The sequence below is a fragment of the Protopterus annectens genome, chromosome 2.part2 (genome assembly GCF_019279795.1).
Source record: "Protopterus annectens isolate FY-2018-M chromosome 2.part2, PAN1.0, whole genome shotgun sequence".
Taxonomy (NCBI): Eukaryota; Metazoa; Chordata; order Ceratodontiformes; family Protopteridae; genus Protopterus; species Protopterus annectens.
The window spans coordinates 86654981-86674256 of record NC_056730.1 but is presented as its reverse complement, the minus strand read 5'-3'; the positions used below and the strand labels follow the sequence as shown (position 1 = coordinate 86674256).

General features: G+C 40.9%; 1 protein-coding gene across 1 annotated transcript in view; it reads left to right on the top strand.

Annotated features, from left to right (window-relative positions):
- Nucleotides 1-19276, top strand: part of LRRC1 (leucine rich repeat containing 1) — a 990271-nt gene that overhangs the window by 718280 nt on the left and 252715 nt on the right. The window contains exon 11 of the mRNA XM_044063772.1: nucleotides 562-734. Coding sequence (XP_043919707.1) covers nucleotides 562-734 — 173 coding nt within the window. The remainder of the gene's footprint in view (nucleotides 1-561; nucleotides 735-19276) is intronic.

The window sequence follows — 19276 nt, the reverse complement described above, 5'->3', positions numbered from 1 at the left end:
TGTACAGCTTGCATCTCCCCTTTTGACTGAACTGAGTTTTTTTTTGTCAGGCTGCTATTCTTGATTCCTTATGCTTTAATTGGTGTTGCTGATTGACTTGTTTCTTCTGTAGTTTCCAATAGTTCATAGAATTAGCTCATTTTAGAAAATAGGCACTGAGCATTGACATTAATGTTTTGCCCTGGTTTAAGAATGGCTTATAAAACTATAAGGAGCGAACAAAAAAACATTTATCAGTCACGTATTCTTAAAGATGTGTTTAAGAAAAGTATCTATTAAAATCGGTTTTACTGAGGCAGATTTAGCTGCAGCAGTTTTCTTAGTGCATAGTCAGCCATATGTAATATACATTGGGTCAAGAGGAATTAGTACGTTACAAGCTTTAAAAGGGGTGTTGAAATGAGTACGTTCACAGGAGGAGGAAGTTTCATTTTCGTGTATTCATGCACTTACATATAGCATAGTGATTACTGAAATACGTATTTGTCATGAATGCATTTTAGAATATTGCAAAACTAAACATCTTGCCAGTACTCAGCATTTCTTTTTTATTTTTGACAGGTTGACTCATTTGCCTTTATCACTGACACACCTACAGCTGAAGGCTCTGTGGTTGTCTGAAAACCAATCTCAGCCATTACTCACATTTCAGACAGATGCTGACCCAGAGACGGGAGAAAAGGTTTTAACCTGTGTTTTACTTCCACAGTTGTCATCTGAGCCAGACATTCAAGGTAAATGAATAGCATGTATGCATTTCTCTTAGGGAGCAATACAAATTTTCTGATTTGTTTTTGTAAACTGGCCTCAAATAGGCACAATGCTGTTTGTTCGGCAGTGATGCTGGTGAGGTAGCTCACAAGGGTGCAGTCAAGAGGTCAGATACAGTCAGCCATATGCAAACCTGCAGTGCTCATACCCAGGTTTATCAGTTATTGCTGTTATAAAGTAATGTTTTAACAGGCATTTTTATTCTCTTTGAATAATGTCATTGGGTGGAAGAAGTTCTCTGTTCCATCTCATCTTGCAGTGGGACAGCTTGGTGATGTAGTCTGTATGTTGATCATGCATGCACCGACTGCTGCAAATAAACTGAATTTCTTCCGTTTCTGGCATGTTTAAAGGGAACCAGGATTGAGCATATATAAACCTCTTTATATATGGATGTTTGCATACTCATGCTGCCCCATTAATGTTTTTCTCTTTACATTTCTTTTATTTTATTATATTATTCTGCACTGAAAAGTAGTACTGTAATGTATGGGACGATGAGATTTCATATTACTAGATGATGCAGGAATTTAAGTTTTTTGTTTTGGAGTATGGAGATAAATCATCTGTGGCTTTTTTTTTTTTTGCAGTCATAGCAATTGCTATGTTTTTCTTTTTATTTTGCAGCCAGATTTATTGGATAATGCTGTTTTTATTAAGGGCACACTGATTGTTGTGTACAGTCAATATACATAAATGTGTAATTGTTATTTTAATATAAAATATTATGATTGGGTTTCTGATCATAAACAGCTTCTGTCCAACTGCCTTAGTGTGCCACATAAGAGTGAAGTGAGTCATAGGCTTTTGGAATTTGAAGCACTGTTCACAATTTAAGCAAGCTGTTTTCCATTTGAACATTGAAAATGAATGAACTGAGGGTAGCTTTTAATTGCTACTCATGGTTAAACATATAGACTTATTACATATGTTTGAATGGTAGCTGTTTTGGAGGTTGTGTAAGAAAACCGAGTGAAAGAAAGAGTGGTTTGGAAGTTTCTAATCTACAGCATTTGTCTTAGCTCTTTAGGACAATGTTGGCATATGCCTCAGTAAAGACGCATCTCAGCTTGCTTTTGCGGTGTATAGAGACGAAGTCCACACTGTAATACAGGCAGCTGGAGTTTGATTAGCAGCCCTGGTATGGAGGCAGTATGGGAGAGGATTGCAGGGGCTTTGCTTGCTTGCCACTTGGGGGGGGTTGTTACAGATGCCCAGGAAGCACACAAAAGAGTATGATTTCTCTGTAGAGACTCTGGAAACCGCTGCCTGTGCAAGGAGTTTGATGGGTAACACTGCATGCTGGCATCATCCCTTATGAAAGTGGGGGAACTTTCATTGCAGACAGCTCTTGGAATGCCCCGTGTCCCATCCATTGCATTGTTGAGTGTACACTAGGATTCAGAGCCACAGAAAGAAAAACATGACCCACCCCTGATGGTTGTATTAATGAAGACCCCCCCCCCCCCATGGATACTCACCACAGTGATGAGGAATGAGTGGGCCAATTGACTTGGATATGACTGCTGATCAGCAGACAGAATGGGGGTAACGTATAACAAAAATGTACCTTTTCAGCCTTGTTAGCTTTAATGTTTTTCTATACCTACTTTTAACATCTTTACATGCAGTCAGACAGTTCCTCAAACAGGTGTGGCATTTGAGACGATCTAGAAAAGAGACCATGGAAATTGAATTTTGTCAGAAAAATGCACACAAGCACCCACTGAACCAGGAGTAGTTTCACCCCTAATGTTACTGAAATGAAAAACAACCCTTATGTTCATCACATCATTTGGGAGAATGTTAGAAATGAGTACTCGTGCAGAGAACCATTTCTGGTGTTTGTAATGACAAAGTCAGGCTGAGAATGAACCCTTCCTTTATGCCTACAGTCACCATTCACTCTTTTTACCCTAACCCTTAGAACATGGCGGAGAGAGTTTTGCACTCTTTGGATGTGCATAGGCAACTTGAGATGGTACTTGGAGAGGAGACAAAATATCATAACTTTAACTTTTTGTATCCTTTGCAGGTAAAATAAATTAAAAGCCAGTTTCCAAATAGTTTCCAGATGTCTGGCTCTGTGTTTCCTTTTGTTGCCTTGCTCACCAGAAGACAGATGCATGCCATATCTCACACAACTGGAAACAGAGCAGCCATAGTATAGGTCAGGCTGGGCATAGACCTTCAGCAGCAGAAGTATCAGTAGTCAATTCTCTGCAACAGTGAACCATTCGAATGTCTGCTAGTATGTTAAGTTCCTTACAGAGATGTACTTAAGTTACAATACCCGTGAAGAAAATTATCCACTGTTTTCCTTAAACAACTTGTCTGCTGTGTACCCTTACCCATGCAAACCTTGCAGAAGAACATGCCCAGCCCCATTCTGTCCCAGGAAGTGCTGCTCTTCAGAGGGTTTTACACGTTTGCTAAAGCCAAAGCTGTGTAACCTCAGTAAGAAATTATACAAGGTAAGTGGAGAACTATTTTTTGTATTGTTGTACCGTGATGCACAGGCTGTGTCACATCCAGGATTTCCTTGTGGTATTGTACATTTGAGGGACACATTTTTTGTTGTCTTTGTCGTTGTATTACTTTTGCTTTACACTGCAATTTGATGTAAAAATCTTTCTTTTCTGTTGCAGCATATTACTATCAGAAGAACACTCCTTGCTGTGCATAGAAAGAAGATAAAATGGCTGATCTGTTTACTTTTTTTAAGTTTGGAAAATCCAGACAGAGAAATGTATCACTACCAAGAAGGCCAATTTAAGGCAATACAGCAAATAAAAACTACATTTATAACAACTTCCTTTATATAAATGTTTAGCAATATACTGCACTTTAATTAAGAGGTAAATATTACTAAACAGTCCGACCCTTAAAAAATTGGGGGAAAAAAAATATCTAGACCTAAAGCTATTTCTCTCTTACTATCCCATCCAGCCCTGTAGAATTCCTCAAGAAAATTGCAAATGAGATCTAGCCAAATGTTTGACTTGGCATGCTGGTCACAGGGTAGTGAAATTAAAAAAAAAGGGGGGGGGGGTGTTCCTTTATACTCAGTCATCTACATCAAGTAAGCTGCTGCAGCTCAAGCCAAGAGTACAGTAGAAAAACAAATGGCTACACATTGTTTGTCTTTCGACTTTTTCCCAGTAAGGGGTCGCCACAGCAGAACTCCGGTCTGCTAATGATTGGCAGTAGATTTTTTTACGAAATGCTGAGGTGCCAGCTCGACGCCCAACCTTCAATGAAGGCATGCCCATTTACGCACGCATGTCTTTCGAACGCTACTCAACCCAATGCAGACTCCACACAGAAGGCACTCCCAAGCCATGCCGAGAATCGAACGGGAGAACGTCTTGCTGTGAGGTAACAACATTACCGCCGTACCACCACGGCAATGGCTACACAAATGATAAACTAAAACTATTTTATAAGGATTAACTTCAGTTGAGTGTCAGGATATACTCTGGCTACCCCCAAAACCCTGAAGTAAATTAAGTGGGTAGTTAGAGACAGAATGATCAGTTGCATAGAAGAGGAACCAAATCTTTAAAATTTCTAAGTAGTTAAAATGGAACTCTTCAAGAGCAAACAGCAGAGAAAGAAGTCTTGCATTATGCCCTTATCCTTTTTTTTTTTTTTTTAATTTTTCCAGATGTGGATTTCTAATACCATGACAGGAATGGACCTTGTTTCTGAGTCAGTGTATTAGTAAAGTTCAGGAAATTGTTATTGCTTCAATCCTTCATGTTTACTAAGTGTGCTTTGCTCAGCACTCTCAATGTACCCGGAATTTCTTCCTTCTGCAGCTAATACAAAGTTACATGTATTGGTAGCATATTTAAGTATGCTTGGACATTCTTTTTTATTAGCCATGTTGCTCCTACTACTCTTGCAGCTATCTTATCCCTCATTGCTCTAGTTTCTTCTCACATTTACTGGCATTTATACATTTGTGTTTGCCACTATGTAGGACATAATCCGTAATACAATCACTGGATATAGCTATTCCAGTGATTAATGATATTTTTGTCTTTTTTTTTCTTTGACTACAATATCTCATTTTCTTGCTTTTGTTTCTCAGCCATTGGTGTAGGATGATCTCATGTGGACAGAACTTCATTATCAGTAATGCTTTGTGGTTCATGTTTTCATTAATTCTCCAGTGAATATATTGCTAGCAGCAAAAAGATGAGCAACTTTTTCTATTTCTGTATAACAAAACTTGCATTTGCCTGCATCACCCACTTTTTGTGTAGACTGTGTAAACCAACTGATGCACGTAGCCCATTATTCTGTGTTACCAGTGTTAGCCTTTCATATTTTGGTGCAAGTTTACCTTTCCTTAACCATTCATGCGGCAGATTTTGATCAACATGTGATTATTCAGGGATTCTGTATACTTGCAAACAAACCACAGAAAATGTAGACCACTCAGTTAAGGTCGTAGTAATGGAAATGATAAACGTATATGAGAGAACAAACCCCTTCCAAATACAGCTACTAAAACTACTTTTTTGTATAAAAAAAACTCTTTTATTGACCATACAAAAAATCATTTTAGCAGCCGTGTTTGGAAGCAGTATGTTCTCTCATATTCTGTAAACTTGCCATTATAATTATGGGCTTTCCAGTTTCTTTTCCTTTTCTTCTGGTCCTTTTCTGTATTTCTGTTTTCTGGCACTTTCTTTTGCTGCCTGATTTTAGTATACTTCTGATTTAATTTCCTTTCTTAATCCTTTCCAGAATGCTTCTGGTAGTCTGTCTTAGACTTGTTTTCTTCATGCTTTAGAATTTTACTAGGCTTGGATTTGGTAATGTCAACAAGTATGTATGAAGTCCCTCATTTGCAGGCCTATACATAGGAGGTTACTAGGCTAGTGGCTCTAGGGCCCTTACAAGGCTAGCTAAGTTCAGCCCTTCTTCATTAAGTGTCTAGAAATGCGGTCTGTTATAAGCAGATATAAATTAGCACCAACTGCCCCTATCTAAGAGGGACACGGATGAAACCCCTTGGGTGAATTTGCAGTTTTCCATCCAGTCATCCAAGTTACATGTGGTCAAGTTTGAGAAGGTCCAAACCTCCATAAGAAGGAGGGATATGTAATATTGTCAAGCACTAGTACTTTATCATGTGATAAGCACAAAGTATTTTTTCTTGTTTTTTTTTGTCCGACTGATTCAGTGCTATTTGAGACCAGTCATTCACACCAAAGCTAAAAGTTAGAACCGGAAGATCAAGAAGTTTTATAATTTGTACTTTGTTCCTAGATGTCAGGGTAGTTGTCAGCATCAGTTTTAATAGTGTTAGTATTCCTGACTAAACATTGTTCTCACTTGTTCATGTTTTAAAGCTAGTTCTTTATATTTTCCCAACTGTTTATATGCCCTCACCTGCTCAAGTTCCCTTACATTCCTATCCCAGGGTGATATTTTCTTGGTGCTTCAGCTTTCTTACTGTAAATGTTGTTTTTGCACATTTATCACAATCAAATGTTGTTCTTACATCATTTGGAGTAGGTTTTAATCATTTGCAGTTGTGTTTTCAGGTGCCTGTTTGAGCTACACATTTTAAATCTTCTGCAAAAAGTAGATGAGATACCTTTGGAGAAGACTGTTTTTAGAAATCTAACTATAGTCACATTCTAATTTAAGTAAGAAATTTATCTGCTTAAGGACAAGGCAAAAACAGCAGTGATGACAACAAATCACTCTGCAGTGTCTCCCTTTGGATTCATATCCTATATCCCTGGGATTAGAATTTGTCCTTTATCATGACTTCATTGTCAAGTGGGTTGCCATTGTTTCAAAGTTACGGTTACGTTATTGATCAGTGTCTGGTATATCTTGTGCATCTGTAAGCATTCCATAACCTCTGAATATGGGTTTTTGTTGAAATTATTTTTATTTTTAGTCATCTATCCATGCCATACTTGGATTATGCCTAATTTTATAGCTTTCTTTTTTGACTTTAACAGTAGATGGTCATTTGCCCCATATGATTTTCTTTTATTGCCTTTTTTCTCCATTGACAAGATTACATTTTTTTCCAAGTGATTATAAATTCTGCATCAGTTCTCGTATATATAATTTATATATTGTTAAAAAGCAAGTTATTGGTCTATAGTTCTTGGGATGGCTTGCAAGCTCATGTTTAAGGAGGAGTGTATTTTTCCTCTTATTAACCGGGCTGGTGTCTGTCTGGGATGTGCATATACGTTTTTTACTCTGGGCTAAATCTTTGTGTAAAGACGTTAATACATTTAGCCAGAAATTAGGTGCTGCATGTAGATCCCCTGTTTTTCCATTTAGGCACCTGTCTTAATTTTGTCTCAATTTCCTTGACTGTTACTTCATCCTATTTCATGTGTTCTATATTAGAACTTTTTAATGCCTGTCTTAACTCCTCTGTCCATTCTGCATCTTTGCTGATGTTCTTCGTGTTTCACTGTTGCAGTCATTACATTTGGGTTATCTGCTTGCAGTAGCCCTCAGTCGGCCTGATTAACAAAGTCTTGGGTCCTGTGCCAGTTGCTGTCCCTTCTTCCATGATGTCAGGTCATCAGGGGTATAAAACATGCAGCCGACACCATTACATCAGTCTTTCTTGCTGTGCGGTGCCAGAAGCATAAGTAGTTCGCAAGTGCCGGTCGGCTGACTCCAGAAATATTCGTTTTCAAGTTTTAGAACCGAAGTCTTCAACTAAAGCTAAGTACCCCATTGGGGAAACTTTTTCTTGTTCCTTACTGATGTCAGTAAAAGTTAATAATTGCATTACTTGTGGAAAGCAAATACCTCATAAAGATTTTAATTCGTACTGTATTCCTTGCCTATGCCCTGACCACGACGTACCTTGCTGTCGGTTTTGTGCTTTATTTAATAAGTGCACTATTTGTCGTCTGTATATTTTTGCCTCCAGATATTTTGGTTCTCTGTTTAATTATCCAGAAATGTCATCGGTTAGCCATCCGACTACTGGGATTTCGAAAAAATGCAAAGATAAAGACAGACCCGCAGAGGTCCAAAACTGCCCACGACGCTTCTCCTAAACCAGTCACCAATTCGCCTGTACTCAGCTTTCATAGCCCCTGATACCCACTACTTCTGATTCGCAGGTCTCTACTGAGACCCATTCAGAGTCTGGTATGCCGCGAGATGCTTCAACTATGGAACCCGCAGATGTCTCTACTTTGGATGGGTCTGGAGCCGCTGTGCAGACACCGGTTTCTGAGGGTGTATTCAGGCTTATGGACTTGCATATTAAACTTATGCCTACTTCTTCATTTAGGCCTAAATCTCGAACCATGCCTAAAAAAAGACACCCAGGCAGCATGCTCAGGCCTCAATGCCTAAAAAACAAATGATAAGAATGGCTGAAGATCTTATAACTCTAATCAGGGGAAGCCAACCTCCCCCTTCTAAGAGACCTAGGACTAAAGTAGTTTATGAATCTTCTGACCAGGATTCCAATTTTTCTGATTCTTCTGATGATCTGGATTTGTCCTTATCTACTTATGAGGATTTTGATGCAGAGGATTCTATTCCCTCCGCTTCCCCTCCAGAGGATTTTTCTTTTGGTGAAACCTTACATACTCTAAGGGAGCATTTCCACTGGGAAAGCCAGGATTTTTCTTATTCAAAAAAGAGGCTTAGGGATTTCTTACTCCTGCCTCAGCATAGGCCTTTAGCTATTCCTCCTGTACTAGACATTGTTGATTCTTTTTCGGAATCTAGTTTGGCACCTGATTCTTTGCCTCCTGCTCCCAGAAAACCTGACCAATATTACAGGGTTCCTGATTCACACAAGTTCCTTTTTAAAAATCCTTTTGCGGATCCAGAGACCATTTCACAGGGACCCAAGGGCATTAAGGCTTCTAATGCTAAAAATCCTACCCCTTCTGATAGAGACTCCAGGGTGCTGGATAGATGAGGTAAGAAGGTTTACACTTCTGCAACCTTGGCCATTAGGGCTTTAAACTGCCAGTTTCTTATGTTAAAGTATCAGCAACATGTTTTTGGATTGTTTAAACAGAAAATGATGTTGATTCCTGATTGTGCGGAAAATAAAGAATTACAGGATTTAATGCATTCTGCTGAACAGGTTGGAAAACATACTTTGCAATGTGGATTTGATTCATTAGTGGCCTCTTGCAGGGCTGCTGTTACTGGGTCTGTGCTCAGAAGGCATGCTTGGCTTAAGGAGGAATCTTTGATCATGTTAAAGCTAAATTGTTGGATGCTCCCTTAAATCAGGACCGTCTGTTTGACAGCAAGGCTGTGGAAGTTCTTAAAAAGATGGAAACTAAAGCTAAATCTATGCAAACTGTTAAAGATTCCTTACAAGTTCAGTCTCCTAGGTTTAGTAGGCATTGGCCCTCTAAGAATTGGTCCTTTCCAGCCCCTTCCAGGTCTTCTCAAGCCAAACCCAGGTATAGCAGAAACCCCAGGTTTCAGTCTCAGGGGACACACAAGACTAAGCAGTGAGGAGTTTCCACACCCAAATCAGGGAGTAGTAAGACTCCCCTTATGGAAAACTGTCTCAATGACTTGCTTTTAAAACTTCCAAGCACTTCCCAACTGAATGCTCCTTTAGGCAGAAAGATTGGTCTGCAGGCCAAAAACTGGGAACTCATTACCCAGGACAAATGGGTCTTAAATATAGTGTCCCAAGAATACAGATTTCACTTCCACTCCTTACCAACAGATCTACCTCCAAATCAGTGGGCAGAGGCCCAAAATCAAGTACTCTCTCTCTTAAACATAGGGGCTATTCAATTGGTACCAGAAGAGGAAAAGGGACAAGGTTTATATTCGAGATTTTTTCTGGTACCCAGAAAAGGCAATACATGGTGTCCTATCCTGGATCTTTCTACTCTAAATACCTTTCTGGTGATTCCAAAATTCAAGAGGCTGACTCTTCACCAGCTGCTTCCTATGCTAGGCAAAGATGCATGGTTGGCAACACTAGACTTAAAAGAAGCATACCTGCACATCCCTATCAGGGAGTCTTGCAGAAGATACCTACGCTTCAAAGCAGGCGACATGCACTGTCAGTTCTCTGCACTGCCCTTTGGCTTATCTACTGCACCCAGGGTATTCACAAAGTGCCTAGCTCCAGTCATTGCATTCTGCACGCAAAGAAATATTCAAATATATCCATACCTGGACGATTGTCTAATTCAGGCAGAAAGCCAGGACATACTTTTGAATCATCTGGCCTTTGTTCAAAGGGTACTGACTTGTCTGGGGTTCACCGTAAATGAAAAGAAATAACACCTGGCACCCTGTCACCAAATTGTATTCCTGGGAGCAAGATTGAATACAACTTCCCAGATGGCTTTCCTCACACCAGAGAAACGGACTTATTTGACAACCTACTTCAAACAAGTGGCCACAAAAACCCAGTTATCTGCAAGGCAAATACTGCAGGCCTTGGGGTTCATGGCCACCTACATTCTTCTCATTCCATATGCAAGGCTGCATATGAGGAAACTGCAGTGGTATCTCAAAAGCCTATGGTGTCAACATTCACAGGACCTAGAAGCTATGATTCCTATCATACCTTGTCTACGCCTAGAGTTCCTTTGGTGGGCAGAGGCCTGCTACCAAAACAAAGGACTGCCATTCACACTACCCCCTGCCACCCAAACCTTAACAACAGACGCATCAGACTATGCATGGGGGGGGCTCACCTGGCAGGGAAGTGCATTTATGGCAAATGGAACCCAAGTCAAATGCACCTACACATAAATCAAAAGGAAATGTTAGCTGTACAGAATGCTCTGACAGCCTTCAAGGGCCACATTCTTCCAGGACAACTAATGGTAAAGGCGGACAACACCACGGTCATGTCGTACATAAACAAGCGGGGGGCTACACATTCTTACCCCCTCTGCAGACTAGCCATGGCATTGTGGAACACAGCCTTGAGCTAACAAGTGAATCTACAAGCTCAGTTCCTGCCAGGAAATCTAAATACACTGGCAGATGGACTAAGCAGAAACCTCGTTCTCACACGAGTGGAAACTAGAACAAAGATTTGCCTCCCCCCAGAACCATCAATTGGACAAATTTTGCACAAGGATTCCCCACAAACTAGCTTGGAAAGTGGATGCTCTATCCTTCAGCTGGAAAAACCTATCAGTTTATGCCTTTCCTCCTCTGCCTCTGCTCTCCAAGGTACTACTAAAGATCAAACAGGACAAGCCAAGATGATTTTAATTGCACCAGACTGGCCACGCCAACACTGGTACCCCCTCCTGTGCAGTGTGTCATGCTTGGCCCCATGGCACCTGCCTCATTCTTCTTCCCTGTTGTCTCAGCAGGAGAACCAGATTCTGCATCCTCAGCTGCAAACCCCTTAACCTAGCAGCCTGGCTAATCACCTAATCTCTCCTTTACCACCCCTCAGTAAATCAGTGATGGATATCATTTTAGAAGCTAGGAGGCCTAGTACTAGAAAATCTTATGCTGCAAAATGGAAAAGATTTTGTACCTGGAACCAATCTCAAGGGATGAGTGCAGCAGTGCCCAATTTACCTCTGATTCTACAATATTTGACTGAGATGCTTCATAATGGCTTGTCCTTTTCCTCCATCAAAATTCATGCCTCAGCCATTTCAGCTCATTATAGCGCAGAGCCTCCCCTCTTCTCTCACCCACTGCTCAAGCAGTTCCTCAGAGGGGCCAGAAATTTAAGGCCAGTGAGGAGAGCTCCAACTCCAGCCTGGGACCTTAACTTTGTTTTGGAGAAACTCACTCTTCCTCCTTTTGAGCCAGCTGCTACTGCAAATTTAAAATTCCTTTCCTGGAAAACAGCTTTCCTTTTAGCAATCACTTCTGCAAGAAGGGTTTCCGCGTTACAGACCCTTATGACAGTGGAGCCTTTCATCATCTTTCATGCGGACAGGGTGTCCCTCAGAACCAATTCCTCCTTCATGCCCAAGGTGGTATCCAGCGTGGCTCATAATCAGTCCATTCATTTGCCTACTTTCTTTCCTAACGCACAGAACAAAGGGGAATGGAAACTGCACTCCTTAGATGTGCACCGACAACTTAGATTCTACTTGGACAGGACTAAACCTCAAAGGAAATCTGATCAACTGCTGGTGGCATTTGCTGCAGAGACGGAGGGGAAAGCTATTTCAAAGCAAACCATTTCAAAGTGGATAGGCCACTGCATTCATTTCAGCTATAAGCACCATGGAAAACCTATCCCACAGGGCATCAGACCCCATTCAGCCAGGGCTGCATCTATCTCTACAGTCTTTCTCAGGGGCGTCCCTACAAGGGACAATCGTAAAAGCTGCTACGTGGAGTTCTGTATATGCTATCACTGAGCATTATCATTTGCCAATTTTCCTCTAAATCCAGAGCTGGTTTTAACACTGCAGTCTTGCAGGGCCTTCTAGATGGTTCTAATTCTATTTAAATTCCTCCTCCCAACCTTAGCTTTGGGAATCTACCCAAATGTAATGACTGCAACAGTGAAACACGAAGAACATAGTATAGTTGTGTGCACTTACCATAAATGTAGATGTTAGAGTGTATTCACTGTTGCAGTCCTGGTTACCTTCCCTCCAGCCCCCTTTCTTCTTTTGGCTGTACCTCTACTCTCACTTACTATGCTCAGAAAGCTTTTTGGTGTATTTGCTTTTTTTGTTGGCGGTATATCTTGTATTATAGATTTAATTGCTTCCCATTAGGGGGCACCTGACATCTGGGGCAAGAAAAACTGATGTAATGGCGTTGGCTGCATGTTTTATACCCCTGACGTCATGGAAAAAGGGACAGCAACCGACGCAGGACCCAAGACTTTGTTAATCAGGACGACTGAGGGCTACTGTAAGCAGATAACCCAAATGTAATGACTGCAACAGTGAATACACTCGAGCATCTACATTTATGGTAAGTGTACACAACTGTACTTTCTCAAAAGGCTCTTCATAAATACTTCTCCAAAATGTACTGATTTCTTCTTTTTGTAGATGGTAATATTTTAATCTGTTTCCAAATTCTCTATAAGAAAACTTTTGGGGTCATCATTAAATTTCTTGTTTTAAACGTTTTTAGTATATATTGTGTATATATCTTCTAAGTTTTTCATCTTATGTTGACATGTATGCATTTATTGGAAAAATGTTAGATGAAAACACAAAGCAGGCCTATTGCTGTGTGCGCCATTCAATATGTTTTGATATTTAGTCAGGAAAAAAACTCAGCACAGCTCTCCAGTAAAGCAAGAAAGGGGTCATACTTGTGGCAATATTAACCCCTTAGCTTTCAGTCTTTTACCTCAAGAATTAGGCTACTCTGGCAGGGATGCTGGGTGTGCCTGGAGAGTTGTTTTTTTTTTTTTGGCTGTGGTGCAGAATCAGGGTTGCCTGGACATGGTGGGGCTTTTCTGGGTTTGATTCTGGTGGCTGTCTGGAAGGCAGTTAATAGAGGATGAAGGTCAGAGTCTAGACCAACTGTGCTGGAAGTGGTGAGTATGGTGGTGGAGATGGAAAAGCTGGAGGTGGGGTCTTTGGGAAAGAGTGGTAGCAAATTGCATGGAAAAAAAACTGGGAATTGTGGGAGCAGTACATGTAGGGTGGTATTTTGGAGGAGGAATGGGGTTTGAGGCAGGGCAGTAGTTGAATGATCTTTGACTGACAATGACTGGATAGATTAAAGGTGATGTATGGCATTTATGACTGGGGATGTGTCAGCATGGTTTGTTTTCATTTCCATGGATGTATGATTACCCCTGTCATGAGTGGTAGTTTAATGGAGATGTTTCTTGTTTATTTTCCTAATTATTTTTTTTAAAGCAAAAACTGAAGAAAGTGAGCGACTCTAAGCCCTGGTACTGTTTTATTTGGAAAGACAACTTATAATCTGGTATTAATGTTTTCCCTTGAACTTATTCATAATGACAACTCCTTTTCTGATCCAGTAGACATTGCTAATATTCTTGCATACACATTTAATGCCAACTTCACCACTGAGACTTCTGTTCAAAGCCCTGAAGTACCTGCATCTCTTACTCCCTCAATTATCACTAAAAATCATTCACTGAATATGCTAACCAAGGCCAAAAATACTTCCTCCATGGGGTCTGATGATGTACCTGGTTGCTTAATTAACTGCGTTAAACATAGCCTTACATACCTAGTCCTTAAACTGTTTAAACTAAGATGTCTGGTGTCATTTTATGGGAACTCTTTGATTGGATGCAAGTCTCATAGGAAGATAACTAGCAAGGGAAACATTGATTAGGTATACGATTCGTTGGCTAGATAGCAAAAATTGAGATAATGATTGGCCAAGAATCGGAGTACATAACAGCTTTTTTCGAAGTTATCACCTTTGGAACTGATTGAAAAAGTGAAATTATTTCCGTATGTATTTTATTATAGTATGGCTATCTAATATACAATTTCTGTATGTTGCCTACTGATGATTTTCTTTTTAAATGTCTTGCTCGTTTTAAGTAGCGCTATCTGATCAATGACCAAGAGCGCTTATACCATTATGAAAAATGCCAAGTAACTGGGACTGGCCCAATAAGTGGAAATTCCACTTGTATTGGATACTATTCCTCTTGGTTGGTGACATAGCAGGAAATTTATGATTGGATACAAGTCTCATTGGAAGATTATTCGTAAACGAGTCAGCGATTGGCCGTTGGATTTATTGGCTGGAAAATGTAAACTGAGACAGAGATTGGCTAAGAACCAAAATATGCAGTAGCCCTTTCTTGAATAAGTTATTGCCTCTGAAACTAATTGAAAAGTTAAATCACTTTTCATCGTCACTTATCTGTTTGCGATGTGTGCTGACATTATTTTTTCCATGTAATTCCTGTTTTTCAATTATGAGTTATGCATTGCAGGTCAGCAAACAATTCTTGCAATGTGGTGGTTTGTGACAAAAGAAGATGGTTATTAGAGACTTGATCTAATGGCTGGTAAACACCAACCTAGCTAATAACCACTTCAAATTTGCTCTTTACTTTTTTTGACAGTGCTTTGCCTATTTCGTACAACAGCAAACCTGGTTGATGTGGTCCAATGACAGGCTGTGCTGTGAATAGCACTACACCATGAGTCCGTGAAAAACACTTGCAATACAAAGTGTATCTAATTGGCCCTGACTGGATATGACTGGCTGGAGAGCAGCGCTGTCAGAGCCTGATGAATGGTTAGAATGTCCTCATTTCATCATTGGAGGATGCCTTGTCTTTTCTATACATTAGTAAACCCGGTGGATGTGGTTCAATGACAGATTGTGCTATGATTAGCGCTACACCATAAGCGCATAAAAAAATACTTGCACTGCAAAGTGTATCTGATTAGAAAAATGAAAGAGAAAATGACCCTGATTGGATTTGATTCTGATTAGAGAGTTGTGCTGACAGAGCCTGATGAATGGTTTGAATTTCTTTGTTTTTTCATTGGAGGATGGTAAACATAGGAAATAGATGATTGGCTATGAACTTTTTTGATCAGCTAGCGAATAACTTCAGGATATAAAGAGCACCAAGTAAATATATGGGCGACTAAATGAATAATACCCTTGTGTTCTATAATCCCAGAATTATTTTATTATTTGTACATTTATAGTTAATTAGCTTTGTATGAGATTTCAAGAAATATTTCCATCTGTGACTGGGTAGAAATACCAAAGAGGAAGAAAATCTGAGACTGGACCAGAAGTATGTAATATATGATTTCCTATTGGTTATTAAAGGAATATCTGGACCGATGATTGAGTGGAAGCAGCTTTAAATTTGAGAGGAGCACATTGGACACACTTGATCTGATGAAGGCTAGTAAGCCAAAAGCGCTTATCAGAAGACTTATGTGCTCCACTACGTTTGTTTTTACTCAAGTTTTATAGAAGATTAAATTTTGCTTTTAATTTTGTCTGGTGTAAGCCGTGGTGGAACTGAGGATTTTTTCAAAGTATTTTCGTATTTATACTCTACCTTCAGTAGTGCAGCTGCGTTGTGTTCTTCTATTTTACTGTACTTGGTAATAAATACCATTTGGAAGGGGGGATATAACTGTGAAGACTACAGGAGTAGTTCACGTTGCTTTGTCAACTTTGTTTGCATTTCTATATAGGTAAGACAGAACAAAAACTAAGAGAATGTATATATGAACACAGGTATGACTTTGAGAAATAAAACAACCATTGCACTTTTTAAACACATCCAGATGTATCCTGAACATTATTTTAAATTTATGATGGTAGAAAAAGTTACCAGAAATATGAGGAGGACCATGGACACTTTTGCTTAAGAAGAGGGAATTATATTGGCAAGACTTAGTGCCTGCAACTGGCCAGGACTGAGTGATGATTCCTGTCTTAGCCGTGTTGTAAAGCTGAAAGTATTTCTGAGATGAATTTCACAATAATAACTTTTTCTTACTAGTAAATTATTGTTAAGGTGTCTGCCGTTCATTTCTAACGTACGTCTTTTATATTTCATTATTTAGTATAACATTAAATTATGGATGCTCATAGTATTTTAGATTAGTTTTACTTAGATGTCCTTCAAGAAAGCAACTGCAGTCATAACATATGGGTTGCCCTGCCTCAGGCAGCCCTCGGTCGGCCGGATTCCAAAGTCTGGGACCGACGTCGGCTGATGTCGCATTTCTCTCCGACGTCAGAGTGGCTGGAGTACATAAGCATCAGCCGACGCCATTTTCTTCAGTCTTTCTTGCCGCGCGGTGCCCGAAGCCGAAGCAGTTCGCAAGTGCCGGTCGGTCAGCTCCTGTATTCTTCGATTCCGAAGTCATCAAAAAAGCTAAGTACCCCGTTGGGGACCTTTTTCTTGCCTCAGCCGATGTCAGAAATTACTGAAAAAGTTAACAATTGTCTTTCTTGTGGTAAACAAATACCTCATAAGGATTTCCACTCTTACTGTCTTCCTTGCCTTGGCCCAGACCACGACGTCTCGGCCTGTGTAGCCTGTGCTCGCTTCAAGATGCGCACTCTTAGGCGCCAGGCGGAGTTCGCTGAAGATTTTTTCGGCGAAAAATTTGCTTACACAATGCCGTCGGAACTTCCGACATCGCAAACTCCCAAGAAACGAAAACACCGGGACCAACATCCTCGGCCCGCGTCTACCACCGACTCCACGCCAAAACCTATCGTGAGTGCTCCGGTTCCCTCTGAGACGGTTTCTCCACTGCTCCGAACCGAAGACACCGGATTACCAACGACTCCGATTCCGGATATCACTCCGACGCCAGTTATTGATTTTCCTCCGGATACCGAAACCGAGGAAATGCCCGAGACCATTGCTGTAGACAAGGTCACTCCTGCACGTGGAGCTGCCAGGCCTCCTATGGCCATGTCTATTAAGGCCTACACTAGGGCTAAAGCAGCCAGCAAAACAAAACATCTTACTACTAAAACCTTACCCCAGCCTACTCCAGAGACACAAATTATGTCTATGGCTGCTGATTTAATTTCTATGATTAGAGGTTCACAGGCCCATCCTGAGAGAGGATCCCAGCCTCCTTCTGATAAAAGGCCCCGGGTTGAACCCTCTGACCCTATTCCGTCAGATGAAGATTCTGAGGGCTCTGTCCACTCTGATAACCAGGAAGAGCTCTTCCAGACCTATGAGGACTCAGATGCAGAGGATTCCATCCCCTCGGCCTCCCCTCCTGAGGATATTTCTTTTGGGGAAGTTCTGCATACCATGAGGGAACATTTCAAGTGGCAAGGCCAGGAATATTCTGATTCCAGAAAGCCTGGACTTTCCTTAAGAAGCCCCAGCACAGGCCCTTAGCTATTCCTCCTGTACTTGATGTTTTGGATGATTTATATTCTGACTCTAGTGTTACCCCTGACTCTCTTCCTCCTGCTCCAGCCAAGCCAGACAGGTATTACAGTGTTCCAGAAACACATTCCCATTTATTCAGGGCCCATACTGCTGATTTGGAAACTATTTCACAGGGGCCTAAAGGAGTTTCAGCTTCCACCTCTAAAAGTCCATTGCCCTCCAACAGGGAAGCTAGGTCATTAGAGAGATGGGGCAAAAAGGTTTACACTTCCACTACTTTATGAGAGCTTTGAATTGCCTTTTTCATATGTTACAATATCAGGATTTCCTGTTGGAAGATTTACAAAAAACATTGGCCACTCCTGATCCTTTAGACAGGAAGGCTTTGCAGGAAGCTGTACATAATACTCAGCAAGTAAGCAATCACTTCCTACAGTGTGGATATGATGCACTGGAAGCTTCATGTAGGGCAGCTATGACAGGGGCAGTCATTCGTAGACATGCATGGTTAAAAGATCAACCTCTACCAGATCATGTAAAGGCAAAACTTCTGGATGCACCTTTGGAAAAGAACAAGCTTTTTGGTGCTAATGCTAAGGATGTGTTAAAGACCATCGAGGAGAAAGCAAAATCAGTTCAGACGGTGAAAGATTTCCTGCAGGTTCAACCCCCCAGATTCAGTAGGAATTGGCCTTCAAAAAACTGGTCCTTTCCTAATCCAGAAAAGTTTCAAAGGGGTAAAAACAGACGTGGCCGAGGAAGAGGCCAATACAGAGGTCCTTACAGGGGATGACAATGGCAGCCAGGAAACCAAAGAAGCAACGCAGGGGTTTCACCTGCCCCACAGCCACAATCTCAATGACTTTCCTCTACTTCCGCCTGCCAGGGAACAAATAGAAGCTCCCTTGGGTGGGAAATTATCTCTGTTTGCAGAAAATTGGCACAGACTGACAAAGGACAAATGGATTTTGGACATTATAGACCGAGGCTACAGGTTCCATTTTCATACCTTGCCAAGAAAACAAGGCATGCCAAACCTACCACCAAACCAGAGGGCAGAGGCTATCAAGCAAATCTCTCTGCTGACTCGGATGAAAGCAATAGAAAGAGTTCCACAACAAGAACAAGGCCAGGGGTTTTACTCAAGACTGTTCCTTGTTCCAAGAAAAGAATCTCAGTGGAGACCAATACTGGATTTGTCCGCATTAAACACCTTTCTCATAGTACCAAAGTTCAAAATGCTGACTCTACAGCAACTCCTTCCCATGCTGGGCAAGGGGTCTTGGCTGATTACTCTGGACCTCAAGGAGGCATACCTGCATGTCCCTATCAGACACAGCTGCAGAAGATACCTCAGATTTCTTGCAGGGCCAGAGCATTATCAATTCTCAGCATTGCCATTTGGCTTATCTACTGCATCCAGAGTATTCACAAAATGCCTGTCTTCAGTAATTGCTCATTGCAGGCTCCAGGGGATACAAATTTACCCGTACCTGGACGACTGCCTCATACAAGCGGACGACAAATTGATGTTGACAAAAAACTTGGACTATGTCATAAGATTACTTCAAGCTCTGGGATACACAGTCAACTTCCAAAAGTCAAGACTGCAGCCATCCCAGCAAATAATCTTCTTAAGAGCCAAATTAGACACAGCCTCTCAAATGGCTTATCTGACACTGACAGAAGACAAGCAAGAGAAGTTAA